The sequence below is a fragment of the Phaenicophaeus curvirostris genome, chromosome 19 (genome assembly GCF_032191515.1).
Source record: "Phaenicophaeus curvirostris isolate KB17595 chromosome 19, BPBGC_Pcur_1.0, whole genome shotgun sequence".
In the NCBI taxonomy this organism is placed as follows: Eukaryota; Metazoa; Chordata; class Aves; order Cuculiformes; family Cuculidae; genus Phaenicophaeus; species Phaenicophaeus curvirostris.
In genome coordinates, this window is record NC_091410.1 from 11,031,216 (window position 1) to 11,054,729 (window position 23,514).

General features: G+C 37.2%; 1 protein-coding gene across 2 annotated transcripts in view; it reads right to left on the reverse strand.

Annotated features, from left to right (window-relative positions):
* Nucleotides 1-23,514, reverse strand: part of CEP112 (centrosomal protein 112) — a 161,781-nt gene that overhangs the window by 91,171 nt on the left and 47,096 nt on the right. For both annotated transcript variants that reach the window (XM_069872763.1, XM_069872762.1), the window contains 2 exons: nt 9,018-9,153; nt 5,644-5,751 (listed from right to left, as the gene is read on the reverse strand). In XM_069872763.1, the coding sequence (XP_069728864.1) occupies nt 5,644-5,751; nt 9,018-9,153 (244 nt within the window). The remainder of the gene's footprint in view (nt 1-5,643; nt 5,752-9,017; nt 9,154-23,514) is intronic.

Consider the following 23,514-nt stretch of genomic DNA (forward strand, 5'->3'; position numbering starts at 1 on the left):
CAAAGCTTTTGACAAAGACTGTGTCCTTATAACTAAAGCAGCACACTAAAAACGGATCATGAATCTCTGAACATAACCAGACTGTCCAGCTAAGAAATATCTTGAACACCGGTCTGTCTGAGGAATACCGTATGTCAAGCACGTCTTTTCTTCACTCAAGTAGGTAATAGTGTGATCAGAAAGAAGCTAGAAGAAACAGAAAAGGAAGAATGAGAAAGAAGAAAAGCGAGGACATAAGCGTGGTGACAGGAACTCTAATTGAGAAAAGATACGGGGACAAAGCAAGCTGAATGTTAAGCTTGTCATCTCTATTAGTGTGTCCAGATGAACGCGTCTGAAGGCTTGAGCACAACACTGGAGGCAGAGTTTAAGGTGAACATACGGTTATTTTGTCTCATGAGAGGACTGATGATGTTTGTAATAGTTCCAAAGAGAAGACAACCAACTGGAAGATCAGCTGAGCTAAAAGCAGTATGCCAAATAAACACCATAGGGCTGGAAACTCAACGCATCCCATGTAGAAGCAGCATCAATCCTCCCTGCTTCATACCTCAGAAAGGCAGAGTGGCCATGGTTAAAGAAGGAGGTAGTAAGGAATGCTGGCTCTGAGAGAGCCAACTTGTGCTCAACGGGCCCTTCAGCCCATGCCAACCCTCCAACTAACCCCTTCTGCTGGACCTGCCTCTCCAGTGCTCCTGATCCATGATGTTTCTCAGCCCAAAGAGCTCTAGGTCCATTGCACAGGCATTTCACAGCCCATTCACTCACACATTCTTTTCACAGACACTACTTACTTTCCCTGAGCAGCTTCCTTTCCAAGTCCTGTCTCCAGGTCACAGCAGCTTCTTGGTTTAATGCCGAATCCTTGGGTTTTTTACTCTATTCCTTACCTATGCTGTATTTTCCCCTCTCTCTCACAAGGTCACAGCCTTTACATCACACTCTCCTACACAAACTGTTCTGGCGCCGTTTCCCAGAGAGGACATGGAAATTCTCAGTGGGAAATAAATAAAACACACCCAGGTCAAAAATACCCTACACCTCCAGAATTTCAAGGAATTGTCACTACAATTTTAAGCAAAGGTAAATCAACATCATCTCAGCCTCGATAATCCAGACAGTGGTGAAATCTCTTGGCACAGAATTAAATGGTTAAAAATTATCAGGGGAGATGCCCAGCCATTAACCATTAATCTAAGTAACACACTGGACTATTTTTAAGCAACTGAGCAGGAGATTGTGCCTGGAACCTTAACATTAAGCCAGCACTAAATAAAAAGTTTCATTTTAAATACATACGCTTATATACAAAGACAATGGTTGTGATTACAAAACTTGTATTTTACCTGAGACAACCTCAGTCTTTTCTTTAAATTAACCTCATAAGAGTTATAAGAGAAAAGACATATAGAAAGATCTAAAGAACATTCTCCCTCTCCTCGTAATAATATTTTCCTCTGCTCTGCACACTGCTAAAATAAGAACAGCAGTACCTTGGATACTTGTCCTTGCTGCTGGCAGGTAAGATTACAGCCATGTTTATTTTACTTTTAACCAGCTGATTCTACACTTCTTTACCTCTCTTTCTTTAATATAAAAAGGCATATTTAAGCTCAACCACATCTTTGTCTTGCTCCCGACTTAAAAGCGTAAACTATTTCTCTCATCTTCCACATGATTTCAAAGTGATTTTGTTAAATATCCAGTAAAAGGCTTCTGAAGATGTCCTGTTTCTTTCCTGTTTGGCTAAATAGGACAAGACAAAAACTCTAATTATTCCTTCACAAGTTTTACAGAAGTCAGAATCCAACAATGAATGTCCCAAGAAAGGATTTCCTGAGATACAGGGAGATTCTTCAGCTATCATGTAAGAGCTTTTCCACTTTGCTGTGGAAGCATGAATAATTCTTACTTGAAAATGGGATACACACTATTAAAGAAAAGGCAAAAGGAAACAAAAGGCTTATTTATACAGTAAGGTTGGCATCTAACCTCAGAAAGTGTGTCCATAACTCAGCAAGCAACACCATCCTGCTATGAGAATAATTCATCTGCATTTTCACAGTACATTTTCCCTGCTGGGAATGACATTTCCTAGACTTTGGCTCTCTTACTAATCGTGTATCTCATGTTTTTTCCACACTCAGTCATAGCACTTCAACTATTTATAGCAAAAAAAATGGGCGTAATAGTGATCATAGTGATCTATTATTGTATTTTTTTTTCTTAAAAAAGGGGAAGCTAATGCCATTTCAACATTAAGATGTCTAAAAGTTCATTAAAAGTGTTCCATTCATGAGAGTTTATGAAAAGTTGCTTGAAACAAAGGTGAGCATGTACTTGACCCTGCTGCGAACCACCCTGCATGAAGCCCTGCATCACCACGAGCGCTCTGGGTGGTACCACAGCTCACCCCAAGAGACGCGCTCTCAGAAAATGCCCAACTCACGTGGATACAGGGCAAAAAGGAAATTCATTAACTCCTCTGATGAATTTGCCTGCCTAAAATCTGTTACTTAGAAGTCTGGGCACGTGCTCTTTCAAACATTTGGGCTTGTGAAAATTCATTTCAGCAGAAACACTTCCCAGGTATTTTGAGCTGAACTGCGGATGTAACTAACTAAAAAGCAGGAGAAAAAAAAAAGGGAAAAATAGGGGAGGGGTGTAAAAAAAACCAAACAATCTTTTTTCTTGTGCTGACGGTGCCATAAAGCCCAACTATAGATACTGCAATCATTTCAAAGGCAGGAAAGGCTGAGGCCTTCGCTGTGGTGTCCACTGGCTTTGAAGTGCCGAAAGCAGCTGCTCCCAGCAGATAGGAACTGTGGTGCTGCTGGAGTTATTTTTTTTCTTCAAAATATACTTTCAAATCTAACAGCTGCAAGTAGAACAAAGTTGAGCTAAAGTATATTTAAAGAAAAAAAAGCCACTAGCTTCTCTCTAAGAGTGTTCTCAGTGGATACTTCAAAAGAAAGTGGCACTGAATCAGATGAAGCTGGAACCAGGAGCAACATGTGACAGCTGAAACCAAACATTGCAAGGTCCAAAATTTCTTCTTTGCTTTCTTAATGGATTCAAATGCTTTTGAAAAGTTTAGCAAAGCATTAACTGTCATGGGTTTGTATTTTTTTCCTAATTCTTTTTCAAGGAAAATAAATATATACATGTATCAATCTATATATCAGGTTATTTATTGACATAAGCATCAGATAAATATCAATATATATCAGTTTATCTCATCTGTAGGCAGAGCAATCTCTCAGCCTCACAACCAACAGTCCATGTTCACATCAGTAACGTCTTTTGAAATCAAAATTCAAGGACAGCCCTGTGAAGCACAGACAACCATTCATATAAAGCAGAGGTAAAAACCCAGCTCTCAAGTTCCTACTCTTCCAAGATGTTTCTCAACTAGGAGAACTGAATAACACATCGGTTCATTTGGTACTTCATTATTGACTTGATTAAATTCATGGGCAACTGAATCATCTGCTATGCTGTCAGCGCTACCTCTGCCACTTACCACGCCAACCTACACAAAATACACATGAAGATCAATTTTCCTTCCCTTTGTGTGTAAATTCCATTTGACAATTACACTCAGACACTTGAGGCAGAACATCTCAAAGCAATTACCACATTTCTCTTGCAGCTGAGGTATCCATTTTCTGGTTGGATGTCTATTTCCCAAGGAGAAGTCTCCTAGAGCCCTGCTGAAACGCACCACCAATTCTAATTTACTGCACTATTTAAACAGTTTAAATCAGTCAATTCCTCCCCAAGTAACAACCAAAGAAATATGCAGTAAAACAAGGCAAGGCAAAGCCTGTTTTAAAAGTGGTTTAGGAGTTCTAAAGCATAAATGGAGAGAAACAGAAGAATACAGAGAAACAGAAGTTGAAACTACTGAAAGGAAGTTTTCAGAGTGGAAGAACTGAGCTCATACGACTCTGTGCTGGGCTGAAGGAGCTTTGTATTGCAGAAATGGCAATACAGAAAGAATGTAGTTTCCAATGATAACCCATTGCAGTCGGCAGGAAGGGTCACATATTTTTCTTGTTTGCAAGCTTTTAGAGAACATTCCAAATGAAGTACCGAGAGAAATAAACTTTCAAAGAGGCATAAACAGGATTCCTCTGAAAAGCCTTCTGAGGCTCTCATTGTTTGGTTGTTTAATACTGAAAGCCTTTCCTTAGGTTTCAGTGATGTTTCATAAAGTCTAGCTGTTCTTTCTTACAGTAAAAAGTAGTTATCCAAAATAAAACATAAGTGAAGAAGTAAACATCTCCTCTTGTTGGAAACTGCTTTCACTAATGGTTATTGTGATATTAATAGAACACAGATGGAAAAAAGATTCACCAAAAAAGTTAAGTATCACATTCATATCTTGCTTTTGCCAGTTGTTTTTCATCCAGTCTCTAGAAGGTCTCAATGTAACAGGCATGATGATACAAGAAAACAAATTTTAATACGTACACCCCCTCCTCCCAGTTATCTCTGCAACCTGGACTATTCCTGAACCCTTAAATAGAAGAATCATAATATCAGTAGTAAAACAAAATGCCTGTGGAGATGTATGTATTACACGGGAAAGCTTCTCACCCTTTGTCAGGTGAGAACCCAGTTAGTAATGTCGACAATTTGGAGTGAGGATAAGGGAAAAACTTTGATCCAAACTAACAAACTCTTCAATTCAAATCAAAGTTGAGAGCCATGCACAAACCACACCATTGTTACTCCCAAGCACGGGTGAAGCTCTCTCAACACCTACCAAAGTGATCCCATTCCTTAATTAGCTGAAAAAAAGCCCTTCCAGACAGACCAAGAGCACATCTTGTATCACAAACCATCTGCAGTATTTCATCCTCTTACCCGCACAGAAGACAAACAGAAACGAAATGACATTTCCCTGGTGCGAATGTCAACTTATATCTATATAAAAACGATGATAAAAGAACTTAAAGCCTATGGATTAATTGTATCATTGCTAATAAATATTTTTAGTCCTTTAGCAGGTGTTACCAAACAGACACCACTTCAGTTTCATAACAAAGTACCACCTTACACAAGTGTTTGATGGGCTGTTTCAGCCTCATAGCTCTCTATATCATGCAATAATTTGTTGGTTTCTATTTCTGGTTTTTCCCTTTACATTTCGCAACACTAGTGAGCTTTCTTGTCTCCACCCAAATGTTCCCTGAATATTTCCCAAGCCTGAAATTACATTACAATAAAGGAAATCACTGCCAGTGGGCCAAAACAAACACACATAGGAACACTCCCTATGTCAAAAATGATAAAAAGAAAAAAACCCACTGTTTCTTGACAAGAAGAAAAACAGATAACACATTAAATAATTTCATCTGGCCATTATGAAAATAGGTGTTGCCACCTGTAGGCCTGGGAAACAATTTGAAAGAGTCAGAGGTACAAAAGATGGCGAAGAGGAAAGAAAAATATTTTCTATGTGGACTCTTCCTCCTCCATCCCCCATCGCAAACTCTGCACACCTATAAATTTGTCTTTATTCAAAGAACAGTGATGCACAGTGAGAACAAGATGAAGCCTGCCACAGGAACTGACCTAGACTCGGATGAAAAGATGTCCCTCCTCCCCTACACCTGAAGGAGCAAACCAACTGACCTGTTGCTCATATCTTTGCTTGAGATCTTCCAATTGCCAGGAGAATTCTTTGGACTGCTTTTCCCGGAGTGATTTTGATCTGCTTAGATCTGCTTCAACCTTTTCCATCTACATGGTAAAAGAAAGGGAATATTTCATGTTTTTAAAAAAAGTATAGCTTGAAACATTCTAGCATTTCTACAGTTGCTTGCAAACCAACAAAGACAAGAATATAACTTGCTGAGAATGATAATACTACAATTTTTTGGAGAGAAAGTGAATATTCAGTTAATACCAGATTATTAGTTACTTAAAGATATAGTGATCACTTAGACTGGGCCACTCCCCAGTTACAAAGTATTGGCTCTGTTTTTCACTTGACAGTGGTGAACATCCCATCAAAATTAAATGAATATTTTTTCTAGACTTATTTAAGACTCAAATACATTTCACTTAAAAATAGATTGCCTGTGGAAATTCAAGGACAATCATGTGTGAGCCAGTGCACAAAGTACACATTTAAAGTGAGTTTACATTAAATCAGTAAAATAACTTAAAAGAGAATTATTTGGCTGCAAGTAAAGTCTTCTTGAAGATAGTCATCTCCTATGAATAATGAGTCCCACAGATTCCAGCACACGGCACACAGCATCAAGAAAGCAATTTCATAACCCAATTAACAAAGGCTTTTGTATCAAAAGCACAACCATTAGCGGTACATCAGGCATGTTTTCAGGGGAATATATATAAGCAGTTCTATGCTGCAATGCATACTCATCAATGACTTTTAGATCCAGGTCCCAACACAAGCAGACAATAAGCCACTTCTCTATAAAAAAGGGAGAAAAGGGGCATAGCTGTCAGGAGGACCAGTGCTGCCACAAGTCCTTCTGATCTACCAAAAGAAACACATGAATTCCTGAACCACAAGCCAAAATCCTGTTTAGCCCGAGGGAGTGCTCTGTCTTCAACAGATGTCTTTGCCAGTCGGCCTGGACACCACTTCTAGGCTAAGGAAACAGGAGAAAAGGCAGCACTCTGAGAGGGAAAAGCATTTTATTGGAATATACTGCTGCAAGAGAGGAAGATGTAAGACTAGGAATTGTTGACCAGATAGAAAGTGGAAAACCAGAACAGAAAGGAACAAGTTATCCTTCCAGTAGTTCTTAAGCCTCAGTGCTACTGTCTGCTATTAAGAAAAGGGACTCCAATGAATATTTTGGGAATAATTTCTTCCACCTCCAGCCTTACTCAAGGTGCACATTGATAGCCATATTTTACTCAGCTCAATGAAACCCAGAAAAAGAAAAGATTTTGTTACTTTATTAAAGGATTTTCATTTGATTCTTTTTAAGAGAATGAAAATATTCTGAAATGTGAAATAGTAAAAACATATGCAAAGATGCTTTAACTCTCCTGGCTTTTGTGTTGTACTTGTTAGGTCACATTCATATATTTCCTACAAGCACAATGAGAGCTCTTGATCTTAGGTGCCAAACCCAAGAAACACTATATATAAAGCACCATGGCACAGTCTACATAATTTTTCTCCTTTTGCTAGATGTTATAGAAAAAAAGCAGATTTTGCAGTTCAAAATGTACCACTTGTCCATCAATCATTATCAGGTGACTCTTAATAATCACAAGCTTGACAAAATAGGAAGCAGATGGTAAAAAAAAAATAAAAAAAATCAGAGCCAAACTAATGAATAAAATATTGATTACAAGAACTGAAAATGCCAGACCTTATTCTACTTTTCTCCATAATTAACTTTACCACACACCAAAAAAAGGTTTTAGAAGCCCAATATTTCTAGTGTAGTTAAAAGCAGTGTTGCTATAGCTACTACAGTTTTTGCTTTATAAGTAATACATTCCATCTAACCACAAAAACCCAGAACTTTCCAATATGTTACAATCTAACGGGTGATTTATCTGAAGAGTATGTGTGTGCAGAAGAATGAGAAAGGACAAAGCTATGAAGTCAGCTTCAGTAGCATATCTTTGATGTATTTCCTTGAAGCTTGGTTACTGAAGAACAGTACTGCTCAATTGTACAATATCATTTACTATTTCTATATTTCTATGCAAGCAAGGACAGAATAATCCCATGGCTGACTACCGGAGTACAGCAAAATTTATTTTCAAAATGCTCCAAAACACAGCAATATTCTAAAAGAAATTTGCTGTAATTTTAAAATGACAATTGATTAAGGTTTCCAAATTCTTTTGTGTACTTCTTTTTTTGTTTGGATTAGTTTACTTTTTTTTTTAAGTAAATGAAACTATTATTAGTCTTCCTAGAATTAGACTGTATCCCTTTTGGAGCAGAAATAAGATATTCTTTTAAGTCATCATGAAGAGGTTGAAGGACAGTCTTACAGAATGCTGGATAGGATGTGTCGTATTGCCCTCATGGGTCTAGTTTGGAGAACAAATCTTTCTTTTATAAGTTTATTCTTGCTTTTTTAATTTTCAATTAATTTCCTATTACTTGCTGCCTACACAGGTCTTAAAAATATCAGCAATGCCTTACTTAATTTCTCACTTTTGCTGAAGATTTTCAGAAATAAAACTTAACAAATTCCCTTTTTTGTTCTTGTCAAGTTATGAGACAACATCCTTAAAAATCCCTCGCAATCTAAGATCCCAGCATCCTACTGTCAACACTGAGGTTTGGTTACGATAGGTGAGGTTGAAAAACTGAGTATACGGTCAGGTAGGATTACAAGCTTCCGTTATGTATTGAGATTTCAACCACATAAGCACATGAAGGAGATGCTCCCTTCCCTTCTTCTTGATCACCTGTTGCTTGTTCCTTATTTCACTCAAGGTGCTGAATTTGTAAAATCCCAGGGACAATCATTTATTTACTGTTTGCTCCATAAGAAATTTAAGACACTAAAATATTTTCACATAAATTCCTGCCACTAATATTTGTGGACAGAAAAATAGATTTTTTTGTCCTCTGCCCATGACTGCCAGCAGCCACAAGGGCTGGATCTGCCTCTGTTTAGACTCAAATTGATTATGAGACCTCATTAACAGATGACAGAGTCGTTCCGAAAAGAGTAGGAAGAGACACAGATTTAAGTGGAAAATTACAAATGTCGTTCCATAGGGGTGTATAAACTAACACTTTATCCTCTCACTCTGGAAAAATCCCTAATCAGTATCATAACTGCAGATATCTTTATAACAATGACAATTCTGGCTTTGTTAGAAAGATGAAACAACCGCTAACATCCCTTTTTGACTTGCTAGCAAAGACACTACATTGTGAAAGATTTTGATGTGGCACTCTCAAGTGAAGCATGTTTCTGGCATTATAAGATCAGAATATGCTATCCTACTGAGACAGAGTTTCAGAAAGGCTGGCATTGTGACCTTCTCACCTGCTGTTTCATTTCAGCATAGACTTTTTCTGAGTTCAGCTCCACCTGCCGCTTAAACTCCTCCAGGGCAGCATCTGCCTGCTGGGCCTGCAGCCTCTGTACCTCTGTCACCCGAGTCAGCTGCTCCTCCTTCTCCCTAGAAAGTCACAGAAAATTTTTCAGAGTTCAAGTATCAAATAAAAGAACAAGTGTGCTAGTGTAAAAGAGAGGCCTTTAACCCTATCAGTTTAAAATAGTATTCAGATTTCAATTTCCTGTCCCCGCTTCTGCCAAACTTCCCTTAGCAATACTTTGAAGAAGGGAACAGAAGGCTGGAGTTATTTTCACGTTCTCTTACTGAATTCCGCACACCTAAACACGGCGTTCAGCGCTTACCACAATACCTCCAGCTTCAAAGCCTCCATGGACTTGAATGGTTTTCTACCTGCTGTATAACCTCTTTTATTAATCCCATCTTTACTAGTACGTTGCCCCCCAATATTTAAATTAATTCCTTTCACTATGGTCGCCTTCTCCCGATAAAAACAAACAAAAAAATTTATCCCAGTGCCATCTTTGCTCAGACAAGATGCAGGATTATTCACTGCTTGACGTATCGAAATGCAAAGCAGGATAATGCATGACATACAGTACCTTCTTAATCTATTAGAAGCCCATAATGCTGTAATAGCTATTCAGTCTTTAAAGCAACGATAGACGTTAAATCTTTATGCAAAGATATTTCATAGTAACAGCCTATGCTATTTGACATATTAATGTTGATATTTATATAGAAATAGGCTTCAGTTTCTTGAGATATCATAGCATATCAAGAGCAATGCATGTATACTATTTAATGTATATAGATGCACATATATATGTATATCCACACCCCTAAAAAAACAGACATATCTACCACGTTGACGTATCACAGAAAATCTGGTAACTTCCAAATGCGTAAGGAAATTTGATGAAATTCTTCACCCAAGACAATTGGGTAGAGTTGCTAACTTCCCATTCCACGTTCCTGTTACTGCAGGTCAGCGGAGTCGCTTGACTTTGTGTTAAAACCCAGGGGAACACAATAGTATCAATGGACAAAGCTGGCTCCACCAGTGGCTTGTAACAGAAGACACATTCAAACAGACCTGTGGTTGACATTTTCATCTTACAGGCAGAGGAAGTACCTCATGATGAATTTCCCATTTTGACAGAAATTATTTCCATATAAAACAAAGACTCTGACACATCAGAGACGGAAAAGACCAGCTAATTCATCTAGTCTGTCACCTTGCCAGCACTGAACTAGCTATTACAGCACTGTGCAAGCTTTTTATAAAGGTCAGGAAACTGCCAATCCCAAAGTTACAGCATTCATATCCTCTTCTGTGGTTTTCATACCAGACTTTGACAATGGGACAAAGAACATAATCCGACATCTTCACAAAGTGTCCGTTTGCAGTGCAGGAGAGCAGGCAAAGAGATCAAAGAAATGCCACAAGCCCTGAGTAAGTATGTGACTGTTTACTTTTATAGTTTTTTTCATTATGCATATTTAGAAAAATAAATATTTGACTTCGGTACCTTCCTTACAGCTGATGGAATAATTGAGACCTAAGGAGACTGCTATTAATATTTTCCTTACAAAAAAAAAGGAAAAAGCTTTCTTACCCAGCAGAAACTCTAGCAAAACAGAACAAAATCCTGCATCACAGTTTTGGTGATAATTGTTCAGGGGTTTTGATTCTGTGTTCACAGAAGAGCGTGTGCAAGTTTTCTTCAAATTTGCTAGAAAGCAACCACCACGCCCACACAGATATGCTTATTGCTACTGCCACAGCAATTCCATTTTCTAAACTCCTTTGAGGGGGAAGCGTATCTGAATATTAATCTAAGTTACCACATTCTCCATTTATTTACGAAGCAATAAAAATTACACAAAAGACCCACCAGCAAAATCAACATTTTCTTCCCCCATCTAAACTAAACTAGGAAAAAGAACATCTAGGATTTAAGTTTCTCCTACAGAGGATCCAAAAGATTGTAAGTGCAAGTACAGAAATCCTAGACGTTTCTCAGAATGGGCACACCAGTGATGCCTCCAGAGCTAAAAATCATATGCGCTGTCTGATGAGATAGTTAAGCATCAGCTCCAGCTGCAAAGGCATTTGGCTCAATTATCGCCCTGAAACTCATGTACAAGGAAGCTGCTGAATAGAGAAATGTTTATGTTAACACTTGTTTCATACTGAATTACAGTGAGCATGTTGTTCCCTTCTCCCACAACAAAAATCTACCAGCAGTTCACAGGAAAGAATAAGTAAAAGGATGAACTGTCTTCCAAGACCTACGTATGGCTCAAGAGAACCTGAAGAGAAGAGCTGGGCAGCCGTGGAGCACTATTCCCCTGGAGGAAACACTGAGGGGGGAAAACCTCAACTACTTCTTCCAAAGGGCCCTAATTCCATTATAGGCTCTGGGTAACAAATGTCCCTCCCTGCAAAATACATCTAACACTTCTACTCCACACTGGAAACAAAACCAAACCCAAATCTTATCCAAACATATGCATACTTGACACTATCAAGAGATACTGGAACAACATTTTTGGTTCAGTCAGACGGAAATGCAACAACTCCAAATGTAAAAGGACAAGCCTCAGTCCTTGTGCTGTTAATGAATTAGTATCTTCCTCCTGAGGAATATATTTTGATTTTGAAATATGATGTAAACTTTTTGGAATGCAGTTTTATGCACCTTCCTTTCTTTTAAGGACTTCATCCCCTGAATAGATGCAACATCTCATTATAAGCAGGAATTCTCAAGGATGTGGGAGCTAGCGCTCTCTACTTTTTGTGCAGTTAAGATTTGTACAGAAGCTTAGAAAACCTGTACAACAATGGACCACAGTTCACAAATATAAGAAAAGCTTTACTTTTTTTCCCAAGACACTGAGCAATGTGCCTTGCATGAAGCACTAAAATATTCACTTTGAAGATTATTTTTTTCAGTTGGTCTAGTTCTGGAGCTGAATACAATACAATTACATCATTTAAATCCCCTAAAGCTGAGCCGGCTTGAATGTAAAAACAGGGTGAATTTACTCTTTGGCCCCAATTTAAAAACCAGCATATTCCTCTTGTTTCAGTGCATAAAGGATATGGGAACAGAATTAGTAATCTTACACAGCACAAACTATCTCAGTGGACGTTGACTATGAAGTCCAGAATTGCAATTTCAGAAAGCAGCACTCTGAAGTGCACTGATAAATGGAAAATATAAACATCTTACATACTTCCTCTTCATGCTTAATCATAACTATTTTCCTTGCTTCATAAAAAGTATTCCAAAAGGTAACAACTGAACACAGTAAAGACATTACAGCGTTGCAAGCCAAGTTAATGAAATACAGGGCAATCCAGTGATTTACACGAGAGGTTAAATAAACTTACAATGTCCCAGAAAACATAGTATGAACCAGTATTTTCACTCCCAGGCTGCTCACCATTCTCTGTATGAAAGCAAGGGCTGACCAACAGCAAATGAGCAGATGCACTTGTCTAGGTCTCAGCCTTTTCAACAAACTAAAGCATTTTCAGCTGCATATAAGCCTACACATGTGCAAAATGTGTACCTCGAAGAGCTACATGTGGACAGCAAGTTTCACATTCCATCAGTAAATCTGCACACAAGCACCCCACGTGCAGTTTAGAGAGCTCTTAAGTGATACAAAAAATAACCAGATAATGAAAATGCTGATGGCTTCTTATAAAAATGATACCAGGCTTCAATTTGTGAATACGCAAACTCTTTGCCATGTTTTCAAATACTGTTGGCAGCAGTGAAAATCCACTCATGTCCAAACCATTGTTTCCTGATAGTACTGGAGGGTAAGGATACATTTTGCCAAGTGAATAAGCTTCTGAAACTTAAGATACTGATGGACTCCACAAGAAAGAGAGGCTCCATCTCTTGTCTATCACAGATTAATAGGACTCTGGGTTTAAGCTTGCAGACAAAAATTAATCTTCTTCTGTAAGGCTGATGTGTGGGGAAAGAAGAGTAAATGCTGAGCCTTCAGTCCCACAGATACAGCAGAGATCTTCAAATAGTGATCTACTCTAAAAGGCCAGGCTCTCCTCCTGCTGATTACCCTGATGATCATGCTTTACATATATGCACTGATTCCATATATTTATATTTCCCCGTACTTATACAATTCCTTCCTCTCCTTCCCAAATATTACTGCTCCTGAAGGAAAATTGCTTCAGCACTCACCAAACTGCAAACCATTCACTTGCTGGAAGGAGGATATTGCTGGGCTTGTTTCTAAACAGCTTGCCTTTTTATTTGTTGACACAAGAAGTAAAACATACTCTTTTTTACTACTCTGTGTTGAAACAAAATCAGTTATCACCATTTATATAGTTCATTTAGACTATAAAAGAACTACATAAACACATGCTCCCAAAGGAGAACACAACTTGCAGGAAAGCATAACAGACAGTATGCCAAAAAGTCAAAAAACAACCTTCAGCAAAACATACACAATCATAGAATAGTTCGGGTTGGAAGGGACCTTACAGATAATCTTCCCACGCAAAAGCAAAATTTAGGAAATTTACTTCAGCATCTTTTGTGCATAAGCTACAGACACACATATTAAGATTTTGTATCTAGAAATATAAGCAAACCAACGATCCTGCTCCCAGTCTCCAAGAGACTCTCGCAGGGAGGTACCTGGATACTGGCAGATCTCCTCATGAATGCAGTATTTTAGTGAGTTTTTTAGTCAAATGCAAGATCCACAGCACCACTTTTCAGCTGAGTGCAATAATCATTACAAAACACTCCACGCAACAGCCCCTCTAATTTAATTTCTAGAATGTAGACTACTTCAACTACACAAACAATGTGTTAAGGCCTGAAGTACCATGTATTTGTAGAAAGACAGGGCTGTTGGTTTAGTATACTAAAGAAAAATTGCTTCAGTAGTAATACCAATTCTCTGAAATATGCAATTCATTTTTCCTACTCTACTGTTTTTAACAGATAGTGATATTTAAGTAGCAGCTTTCTGTGTAAATTACAAATTGGACCTAAATGTAACCATCCTGGCTGTGGTTTGGGTATCTCACTGCAGAGGCAGCTATTACCAACAAAGAATGAGCAACAAGGAAGGCTCTCCTGCAACACAAACACCCAAACATATGGAATATGTGCAGAACACTTCTTTTTGGTGTGGAGAGGAAGAAAGACAGTGTGAAGTCATTCAAGCGGAATGATAACTAAACCAAAGCCAGATCAAAGGAACAAAGAAGAAAGACTGAAATGTGAAGCTGAAATATTTATTGCCTTCAAAACATCATCCCTATCCTGTCCCTGGGCACTTTAATATTTCGAAGTTGTTAGAGAGCATTCGAACTTGTTTCATCATTTCAAAGAAATAAAGCCAAAAATATAAAGTAGAGAACGATTTTGGTTTTCATTCCCTGATTTTAAGTATAACATGAGCTTGTCTTCATGAGAAAAAGCATGAATCCACTTATAAATTGTTTATAGTTTGCATAATTTGAGACATTAACATCAAAAAGCTGGACTGCATTCCTTCAAGTAAGCTATAACAATGAATGATATTTACAATAAAATTATTATTTTAAACTATACACTTGTGTTTTAAATAAATCATGAGATAACATTAACAAACTAAACCACTACTTAAAGCCATTAAAGAATTCATAGAAAATAATATTCCATGTGTTTAGTATCACGCTTCTGTGAAATAAGAATAACGCGTTACGCTCAAAATTAATGGCTCACAAATTACCTAGACATTGGTTAAACACACTAATAACTATTATAACTATTTCTCATTATCATAATGACAGGGTACTGTTGTGCTAGGTGCTATGCAAATAGAATAAAAACAGCAACTGCAAAATGATGAATGAGAAGTGGCTTAAAAGGCTGGAGAAATGTTGTAAACGTGGCTGGAAAGGAAAATGTTATAATTTTGCTCAACACTGCAGAACCTGTCTCCAAGATTTAGATGCACCACATATATGAAAGGCCAGAGAGGCTCAGTTATTGAGAGAGGAGGATTAGAACAGAGATTAATTGTCACGGCTTTTATATGCTGAGATGACAGCTAAACCTCAACAAGGAGAGCATGGAGAGGAGAATTAGGAAGACAGGTGTAGATAACAGCTTAGATAAAAGGAGACAAGACTGTAATTAAAAGGTGGACCAGAAAGTCAGCAGCACACATAGTAAATAGATTCATGAGATACCCAGAGAAGTGTAAAGAAGGAAAAGATAGGGATCAGAGAGCAACGCTGTGGCACAGAAAGTTGGAAGGTGAATAAGATAAACCATCTGAAAGAGAAACCATGGGAGAGATCACTAAGCAGAGGAGGAGAGCCAGGCAAGAAGAATCACTTAACACTTACAAAGAACAACCCAAGATGTGTTAGGAGTGACAGAGCCAACAGTGCCTGGCAAATCAAAGACAATGAAGATAAAATAACAGTATTAAGACTGTCTCCAATTTTCTCGACACAGAATTCTAAACGAAACATCTAACTAATTACTTCAGCTTAAAACATGCTAGGGTTATTATTTCAAAGGCGTGCCAATAAAAAAAAAATCCTGTGTCAAAGAGCCTTTAATAATAAAAAAAAAATATTTCCCAACAATCCTGTTTCTCTCTTACTCTTGGACAATAATGGCTACACCAAATGCAAGTTTTTAATAAGTAAACAATCCAAAAAGTACCATATCACTCACCGATACAAAGAAGTACAACGATATCATCTTCATGCTGTCATTTTGCATATTTAAGGTAACTATTTTTATGGCTAAAATAATTATACTATTATAGTCTAAGATTCAGAATAACAACATCCATGTGGTAATGGGCAATACAATAACTCAATACTGAGCAACAATGAGTGCCCACTGAGCTCATCGGTTTCTTCCTTCTAAGAGGCTGGTATGATGGACATGGATTTTCACATGATTTTTCTCTGTAAAGGTACTGTTTGAAATACTGACTTTAACTCCTCAATGAAGGCTGCCTGTGTGAAGCTGGAGGAAAGTTGTACAAAGTACATAAAAAGTAAAAGTAAACTTAAGATTATCAAGCATAACTGAAGTCTAGCAATCACAATCATCTAGCACCAACAACAAAAGGAACAAAGTTATTCTTTGTTTATTCTACTATTTTTGTAGATAGTTTTTAAGAGAACCCCAAAACGGTGACAGCTTGAAATGTTTCATGCTTATTACAAATCGGTAGTTGAATTCAATTATCTGTAATACTTTATTTAGCCAGCTAGAGGCTCTTCTAATTTCCTCAATGTTTTGGGCACTACAGAGACTTGAAATAGAGTTTTAGAATCTAAAAGATGCATCAATGTGAAAGGGAAGCCTCCTGAAATAACAAGGAAACAATTCTGACATTAGCATTAGTTACTTGTGTATTCATTTAGTGAGGCCAAAAGCTATAGCCATTAATGACATTATTAGAATAGCAATTTACAGCAGTTAACCTAAGTGCTATAGGACAATACACTGATGCTGTTCATCTCACAAGCAACGCTTTCATTTCAGAGAGCTATCTAATCTATTGAACCATTTTCATAGCTGATATCATTAAAAAGATGTCATATGATATCTCCATAACCACCTTGAGAGATGCAACGCTCCCACAGACAAGCATTAAAAATCAACTGTTACTTCTTGTACAGCTGGAGCTTTCCTTTAAATACATATTTCATTATTGCCAGTAGGTCTCCAGAGAAACTGGTGAGAGAAAATGAAAGATTGTAAATAGTTAATAGAACACTTTAATTTTATTTTTCTTTTAAGTGAGACTATTAAATAAAGCTACCACATTTTTTGGACCTCTGTTCGTACTTTACATTGTGCCCCCTAGAGCGAGGGTTATGTCAGCATGTTCACTAGGCAAAGGAATGTTTACAATATGCTGGAAACTTTGACTGGTTTTCCTCTAAAAGGTTTCAGATGCTCCAACAAAGCACCAAGTGGAGAACAGCTGGCTGTTTTTCCACTGATTCTTAGAGGAGAAAAAAAAGAAACCTACCAAAAACACAGCCCCGTTTTAAAGACTAAAATTATATCCAAACCCTTCAGCCACTTAACGTTACCATTGGTTTTAAATCAAAGTTTGCTTTTTTCATCATATTGCAACTGTTGAAACAAAACAACACTAAACGTTTTAATTAAAGAGAACGATGAACACAATGAACATGAGTATAAACTCTTAACAGTGTTCTTTATTGCAACATTTGGAATTAAAGACAATGCCTTCTCATATTTCTTTAATTATTTCCGGCTTTAAATAGTAATAGCTTTTCCATTCCTACAAGAATTCCTCCACACACAAATACTTATTTTTCAAGGAAGACTGGAATTAACTACAAGAAAACAACTACACTTAGGCAATTATCCTAAAAATATTAGCAACAACAAACAATTATTCAGAATCTGGGAGAAGCAAGAAAGGAAAAAATATCAAGTTGTGGTTAAAGCTATCACTTCATTTATTTATTTATCACTGTATTGATGATTATCATGTGGTTGTGTTTTTCAGTGTGCAATGGCAATTACAACATCCCCCACTACCGGAGGTCCATACAATACAACCCATACAATAGCATTCTGAAGAGCAAGCTGTTTAAAAATAAAGTTCTGAAAGAGTTTGGTATCATTCAGTTCTCAAAAGCCACTGTAATTCACTGTCTGTTAAAAATAGAATTTCTATGCATTTTGAAAGCCCAAATTTAACTTCTTTTAAAGTGTTGGGATCCAACATAAAGGCAAATGCAAAATTATGCAACTGTAACCTGCAAAATAAAACGAAATTGCATTCACTGCTATGTAGTCTATCTCCTTCTGCCATCTGTCTTTACGTTTTTATTCGTCCTTGCCTTCATCTGTCTCCCTCTTTATTAGCTCAGAAGCATTATGCTTACCATTTATTTCTTAGATTTATGTAGCCTTGTTTCTTTCACATTGTCCCTTTTATGATAACACAGAGAAAAGAAAAATTATATAAACACCATGGAAATTTTGCAAGAGATTGGTAATCTCAAAGACTAAAAGACCCTTATGCAAAACCTCTGGTGCTAAGATTTGATACATTTTTACATATTCTGAACAAATCAAAAAGAGCCTTTCAGACCAAACAAATTGGGGCCTCCTCTCTGTATGTCAAAAAACCCTACGCAACAAAAAGGGAGTCACGACACAGCCTTTGCTGCAGGAAAACCTAGAACAGAGATTCTGCAAGGGACCAGCTTGCCCTGTTCCTGTTTGTGTCTTGTCCCCATTTCACCACCACAGGTGAAGGGTGGGAAACAGAACACCTGCTGGAGGTGGGCAAGGAGTCTCAGAACAACAACAAATATTCAGGGCAGTAAGATAACAGGATCGTGCAAACTCATGCCCCTGCACCAGAGTCCAAACTAGAACAAAGCCCTGTGGGAAGTAAAATGGAGAGGAGATGGGAATATACTGAACGTTCACATAGCTGCAAACCAGGTATCCCTTTTGTCAGGAATTCCAGCTGAAGGTGTAGAACAACTTTAATTGGATTTATTCTTGCAGAACGTACTGATGCTAGCGTCTGCTTTAGAGTAAGTGTGATATAAAAGCCACTGCAATTATCAGGACTAAGTTGAAAGTGTCAGGACAAGCCTGAAGAGCTCCAGCTCCACTGCTCCAAACACTTTGTGACGAAGCCACGGGGAACAGGTGATTCAGAAGGGAATAACCAAATGAATGGCAAACCATACTAAGAGATGACAGCAGAAGGTCTTTGAATAGAGAAATGATGAAGACTTCAAGAAGAGTAACTGGTATGAAAAAAAAATTGTTATTTCTTTCCCAAACCACCATTTTTCCAACTTGTTTTAGTAAGTACAAGTGAAAATGCATTTTTATCAGATGTCTTCTTTGAGACAAAAGCTTGTAATAACTGTACTACGCACAAAACCTTACATTTAAAATATATCTCAGTATCACTGAACTACACTTGACAAAATCCCTAGAAACAGTAGTCTGGCATCAGCAGCACAGGTATAAAGGACTGGCACAGCTATCATACTGCGAATAACAAAAAAGCAATTAAATGTATCTTTTTAAGTCTACAGTGAGCAAACTCCATGGCACCATTCCTGAAGAGAAATAAACTTCTTGATGGTCACATCAAGGATTCCTAGAGAAAACATGTGCATGTGCACAGGAACATACGGGAAAAGAAAGGTAAATAATTTTTACTTCCATATTTTATGGAGTATCTACAAGCACCACCATCATACCATGCCTCTGGTTGAGAAGACTGAAATGTTTTGGTCTGCAATCTAAAATCACAAAATATTGAGTGCACTGTATGTGCAGATTTTAGAAACTGTTGTAAAAATACAAATCTGTTCATAGATAGGAGCAGCTTTGCTGGTTTCAGGAAAGTTTAGCCCCTCTTTCTGCCCCAGAAGAGTTTTAAACAAGTTCAGATGAGGGGTAGAGAAGCAATGGAGAGAAGAGGTGTTGCTAGCTTCTTATGTAAGCAAACAATTTTATTAAGTGACTTTCAATAAACCAGCTGCTAAACATTTGCTCTGTATCATCACCACTTGCAAAGTGCTGAGATTTGGCTGCACAGGCAGGTTTAAAAAAAAAAAAAAAGCAAAGATTGAGAGGAAAAATGTTATGAAGCATTTAACTGTAGAGAGTGTGCACACATTCCAGGACCAGTTACCATATCTGCACCTGTAGAGGAACCAATTGACTCCATTTCTCCTAATATGACTTTTAAAAACTTGTTTCCTTCAATCACACTACAGGATAGAAGAATAACAACTTAGGAAAGCTGTATTTCGGCATAATGACATACTAATTTGTGTATGAGATACCCAAACCAGGAAGCGTTAAATCAGATCCCATAATTATTTCCAGTACAAAAGAGCCATTACAACCATTATCATAAGAAAACAGCAGCAGCAAGGTGGTCTGCACTTTACTGTTTTACCTTCAGGGGTTTTATATAATATTATTAACAATGTATCAGTGGACATCAAACTAAATGCTGCAAAACAAATACTTTTGCCTGTACACCTGACATCCTCCTTGCTGTAGGTCAAGCCAGCAGTTAATGTACTGATGCAGTACATTAACACTCATAATGCACATGGCTGTTCTGCTCTTTCTTTGGGTCATAAAAGAGAATTTTACCTCTTATCTGAAGCAACATGGTCCTAAGTTTCCCTGTTTATCCTGTTTATTAGCAAATAAATGAGGCACTTCTGCTGGCTGTGATTCTTCCATAGGATGTGTTTATTGCGATGACTACCATATCAACATTAAATTCTGAATATTTAAACTGTGAATGTAACATATATGTCAAAAATCCTTATTGGACATGCACACTCACTGGTGTTTCATAACGTTACTACCATAATAATTAGTGCAGCTTTCACAAAGACTTAGCAGATGGTTGCACGTAGTTACAAATTACACAGAAGCTTTTTAAGAGTATTTTGTTATTATATAAATGCAGTTTAAACAACATTCTAGAAAAATCCTTGGAGCACTTCCTACAGTCACTTTTGCTATCAGGCAATGCGCTACTAAACTAAATATAAAATTTATCTGTCTACAAGTCACCACCAACAGGCATGCGTATTAGAGCATTTCTTTTGCAAAATATTTGGTTTTGACAGGTATTTCATAAAATCATAACTTCAGAAGAAAAAAAAAACAACCTTCAATAAACTACGCATAACCCTATCCAGTATTAAAACTCTGGCAACACTATTTATTTGAAGTGAAAAATAGTTTTAGAAACATGGATTCTACTATTCCACACAATGTCTCAAATCACTTTCATTATGCATCTGTGTGGATACGTTTGAAACTGCAGTAGCACCGTTTGCTGTCACACCACTGGAAAAATAAGAATCATGATAAAAAAACCCACTAAAATTCCTGCCACTTCCCCTTCTATGTGGTTGCAGCTACTCAAGATATAAACCTGTGGCCATTTCAGAATCAAAGTGCATTCAGATCAAAGTAGTTTATGAGAAATCACTGCTGCACCTACTTGGTTCTGAGCTGCAATTCCACAAGGCATCATTTCTACTGAAGATTGTGAACTATGTTTTCACCCATCTCCAGGAAGGTAAGACTGTTTTCTAAAGATTTACTATCTTAGCATTGTAATTACTTATTATTAGTATCTTAGGGTGTAATAACTTAATTCAATTCTGCAAGTAGTCAAAGAAATACAATAAAATAAAGCATTTTCACATAAGAGATCTTGAGAATTCACATGAATTAAAAAGAATAATTTTTGCAGCAATGGAAAAAAATATCCATAAGGGAGCCATCCATTTCTGGCACAAAACCACTATTCCTTGATGTTTAATAGTTATTATATATCATATGTAAGTGCATACATGTAAAATCTTAATATTGTCCAGAAACATTTGTGCTAAGTTAAGAGTTCAGCTTCCAGAGAGCCAGCCTGCAGGATTAGTAATTCCTCTACACTGAGCATGAGTCTGCTCTTAACAGTCATGTGCACCAACACACCTGTGGTCAGAAAAGCACAGATGCAAGACAGGTTTTGCACCAGAGCTGAAACATGAAAGAACTGGCGAGCAAAATATACACCAGGCTTAGACTAGGGCACTGTATTGCTGTAAATACAATATTTTTTAATCTTTAGGAGCACAAATCCACCCTGACGATTCTGCCAACAGACAAAATAAGGACAAAAGCTAATTTTTATTTCTATTCAACTACAAAATAATTACTTATTAGCATTACTAATTCCATTACCAATCTTAAAATTAATCCCAAATCACTGCCATAGAAAACCAAAAGCACAGTAGTATGGATTCATACAGAGTAAGCCACCTCCAAAATTAAAATATTTGCCATTTAGGATTAGGAGACTGATAGATCATTAATATTATAAAATCGCTACACTAGTTTCAACAAAAAAATAAAGTAGAAAAAATTTATAACATAGTGCCATAGGACATGGAAGCAGTCTCGGAAAAATACAATACGAGTGGAAGTAGTTTATATTAGAAGACTGAATATTGGGAATAGGTGTGAATCCCTTGCTGTAGGAGAAACAGTCTGGACTCGCTTTTAACCTGTCATGCATTTTCTAGGACTCCTCGATCCCAGAGGTTCCTGCATCCTGAGTTTTGGCCAAAGGACCCACTCACATAAAGCACAAGGTTGGGATTGGCCTCTGCCAACACCATTTTAATTTGTAGACCCTCGAGTGTCCACCAGGAAACGGAGTTCTTGAAAGCTTAGTCTTTTAAATCCTTACACTAATCAAAACATTAACCCTAAGCTTAATGAGAGCAAGAGAATATCTGAAATGAGGACCTCCTCAGCTGTCTACAGGGCTGTTGGGTGCAGTGCTGTTAACTAAAGAGCAAGTTCAGAATCCACCAACCCTTGCCTGGAGCCAAGCGCTGCCCTGTCTGCTCTGAGATGAGAGCACCCACGCGGGGAACAAAGTCTGAGCAGCCAGCAGACTGTACAGCCAGACTGATTTTATGAACATAAGTAAGTGCAAAATGACATGTTATTTGAAAGGCACGGAAGACGACTAATGAAACTGCATTATCAAAGAATCAGACATTAAAATACTAGGAGATTAAATTTAATTGATAAACATCCAATCTCCCTAAAATTATAAATAATACTCAGTGTAAAGAATTTAAAGATTAATAGCTAGAGTTTTTATTAATGTCTGTAGTGATTTAAGATAGTCTTGATTCATGCCAAATACCTAAGAGATTGTAGAAATAAAGGAACACAGACGTTCATTGAAGTCTCTTCACAATGCCTCCATCAGCCCAGATAACATACATTGTAACATTTAACTGAGGAGTTTCAGCAAATAACTTCTGGTTTGTTTCAGAATAATCTGTTTTCCCCTAGAAATTATTTCCATAGCTTTAAATTTAAATTGCATAAACATATGGAAATACTATTTTACATAATCAAAAATGGGAGTAGCAAGTCGATCTTGTCATAAGTGCATTTGCTGTACATATAAACCACTCCTCTGCTCAGAAAAAAAAAAAATCAAACTTGTTGCATCCTGAATATTTTTTAATGTACAAGGTCAGCAAAAGAACTGTTACAAGTTAGATAATAAAAAGGGGTTTCTGTTTGCTGTAGAGCATTTCTCCAAACCCTATCTACATTTCAAAAATAACTATTCACACAAAAGAAGTGTAGTATCAAAGGGGAAAATTCCACATGAAAGTTGTAACTTATGTATATTAAAAAAAAAAAAATCACAAATATATACTACATCAAGTTAAAATAGAATTTAAATACAGTTTTCAAATTGATCCATTCCTCTAAAATAGTCCAAAGCAACGAGGCTTTAGTTTGGAATATTTGCCTACTATGTACCCATTTTAAATCAAAGACATTTTCATTTATCCAACAGGGCAAGACC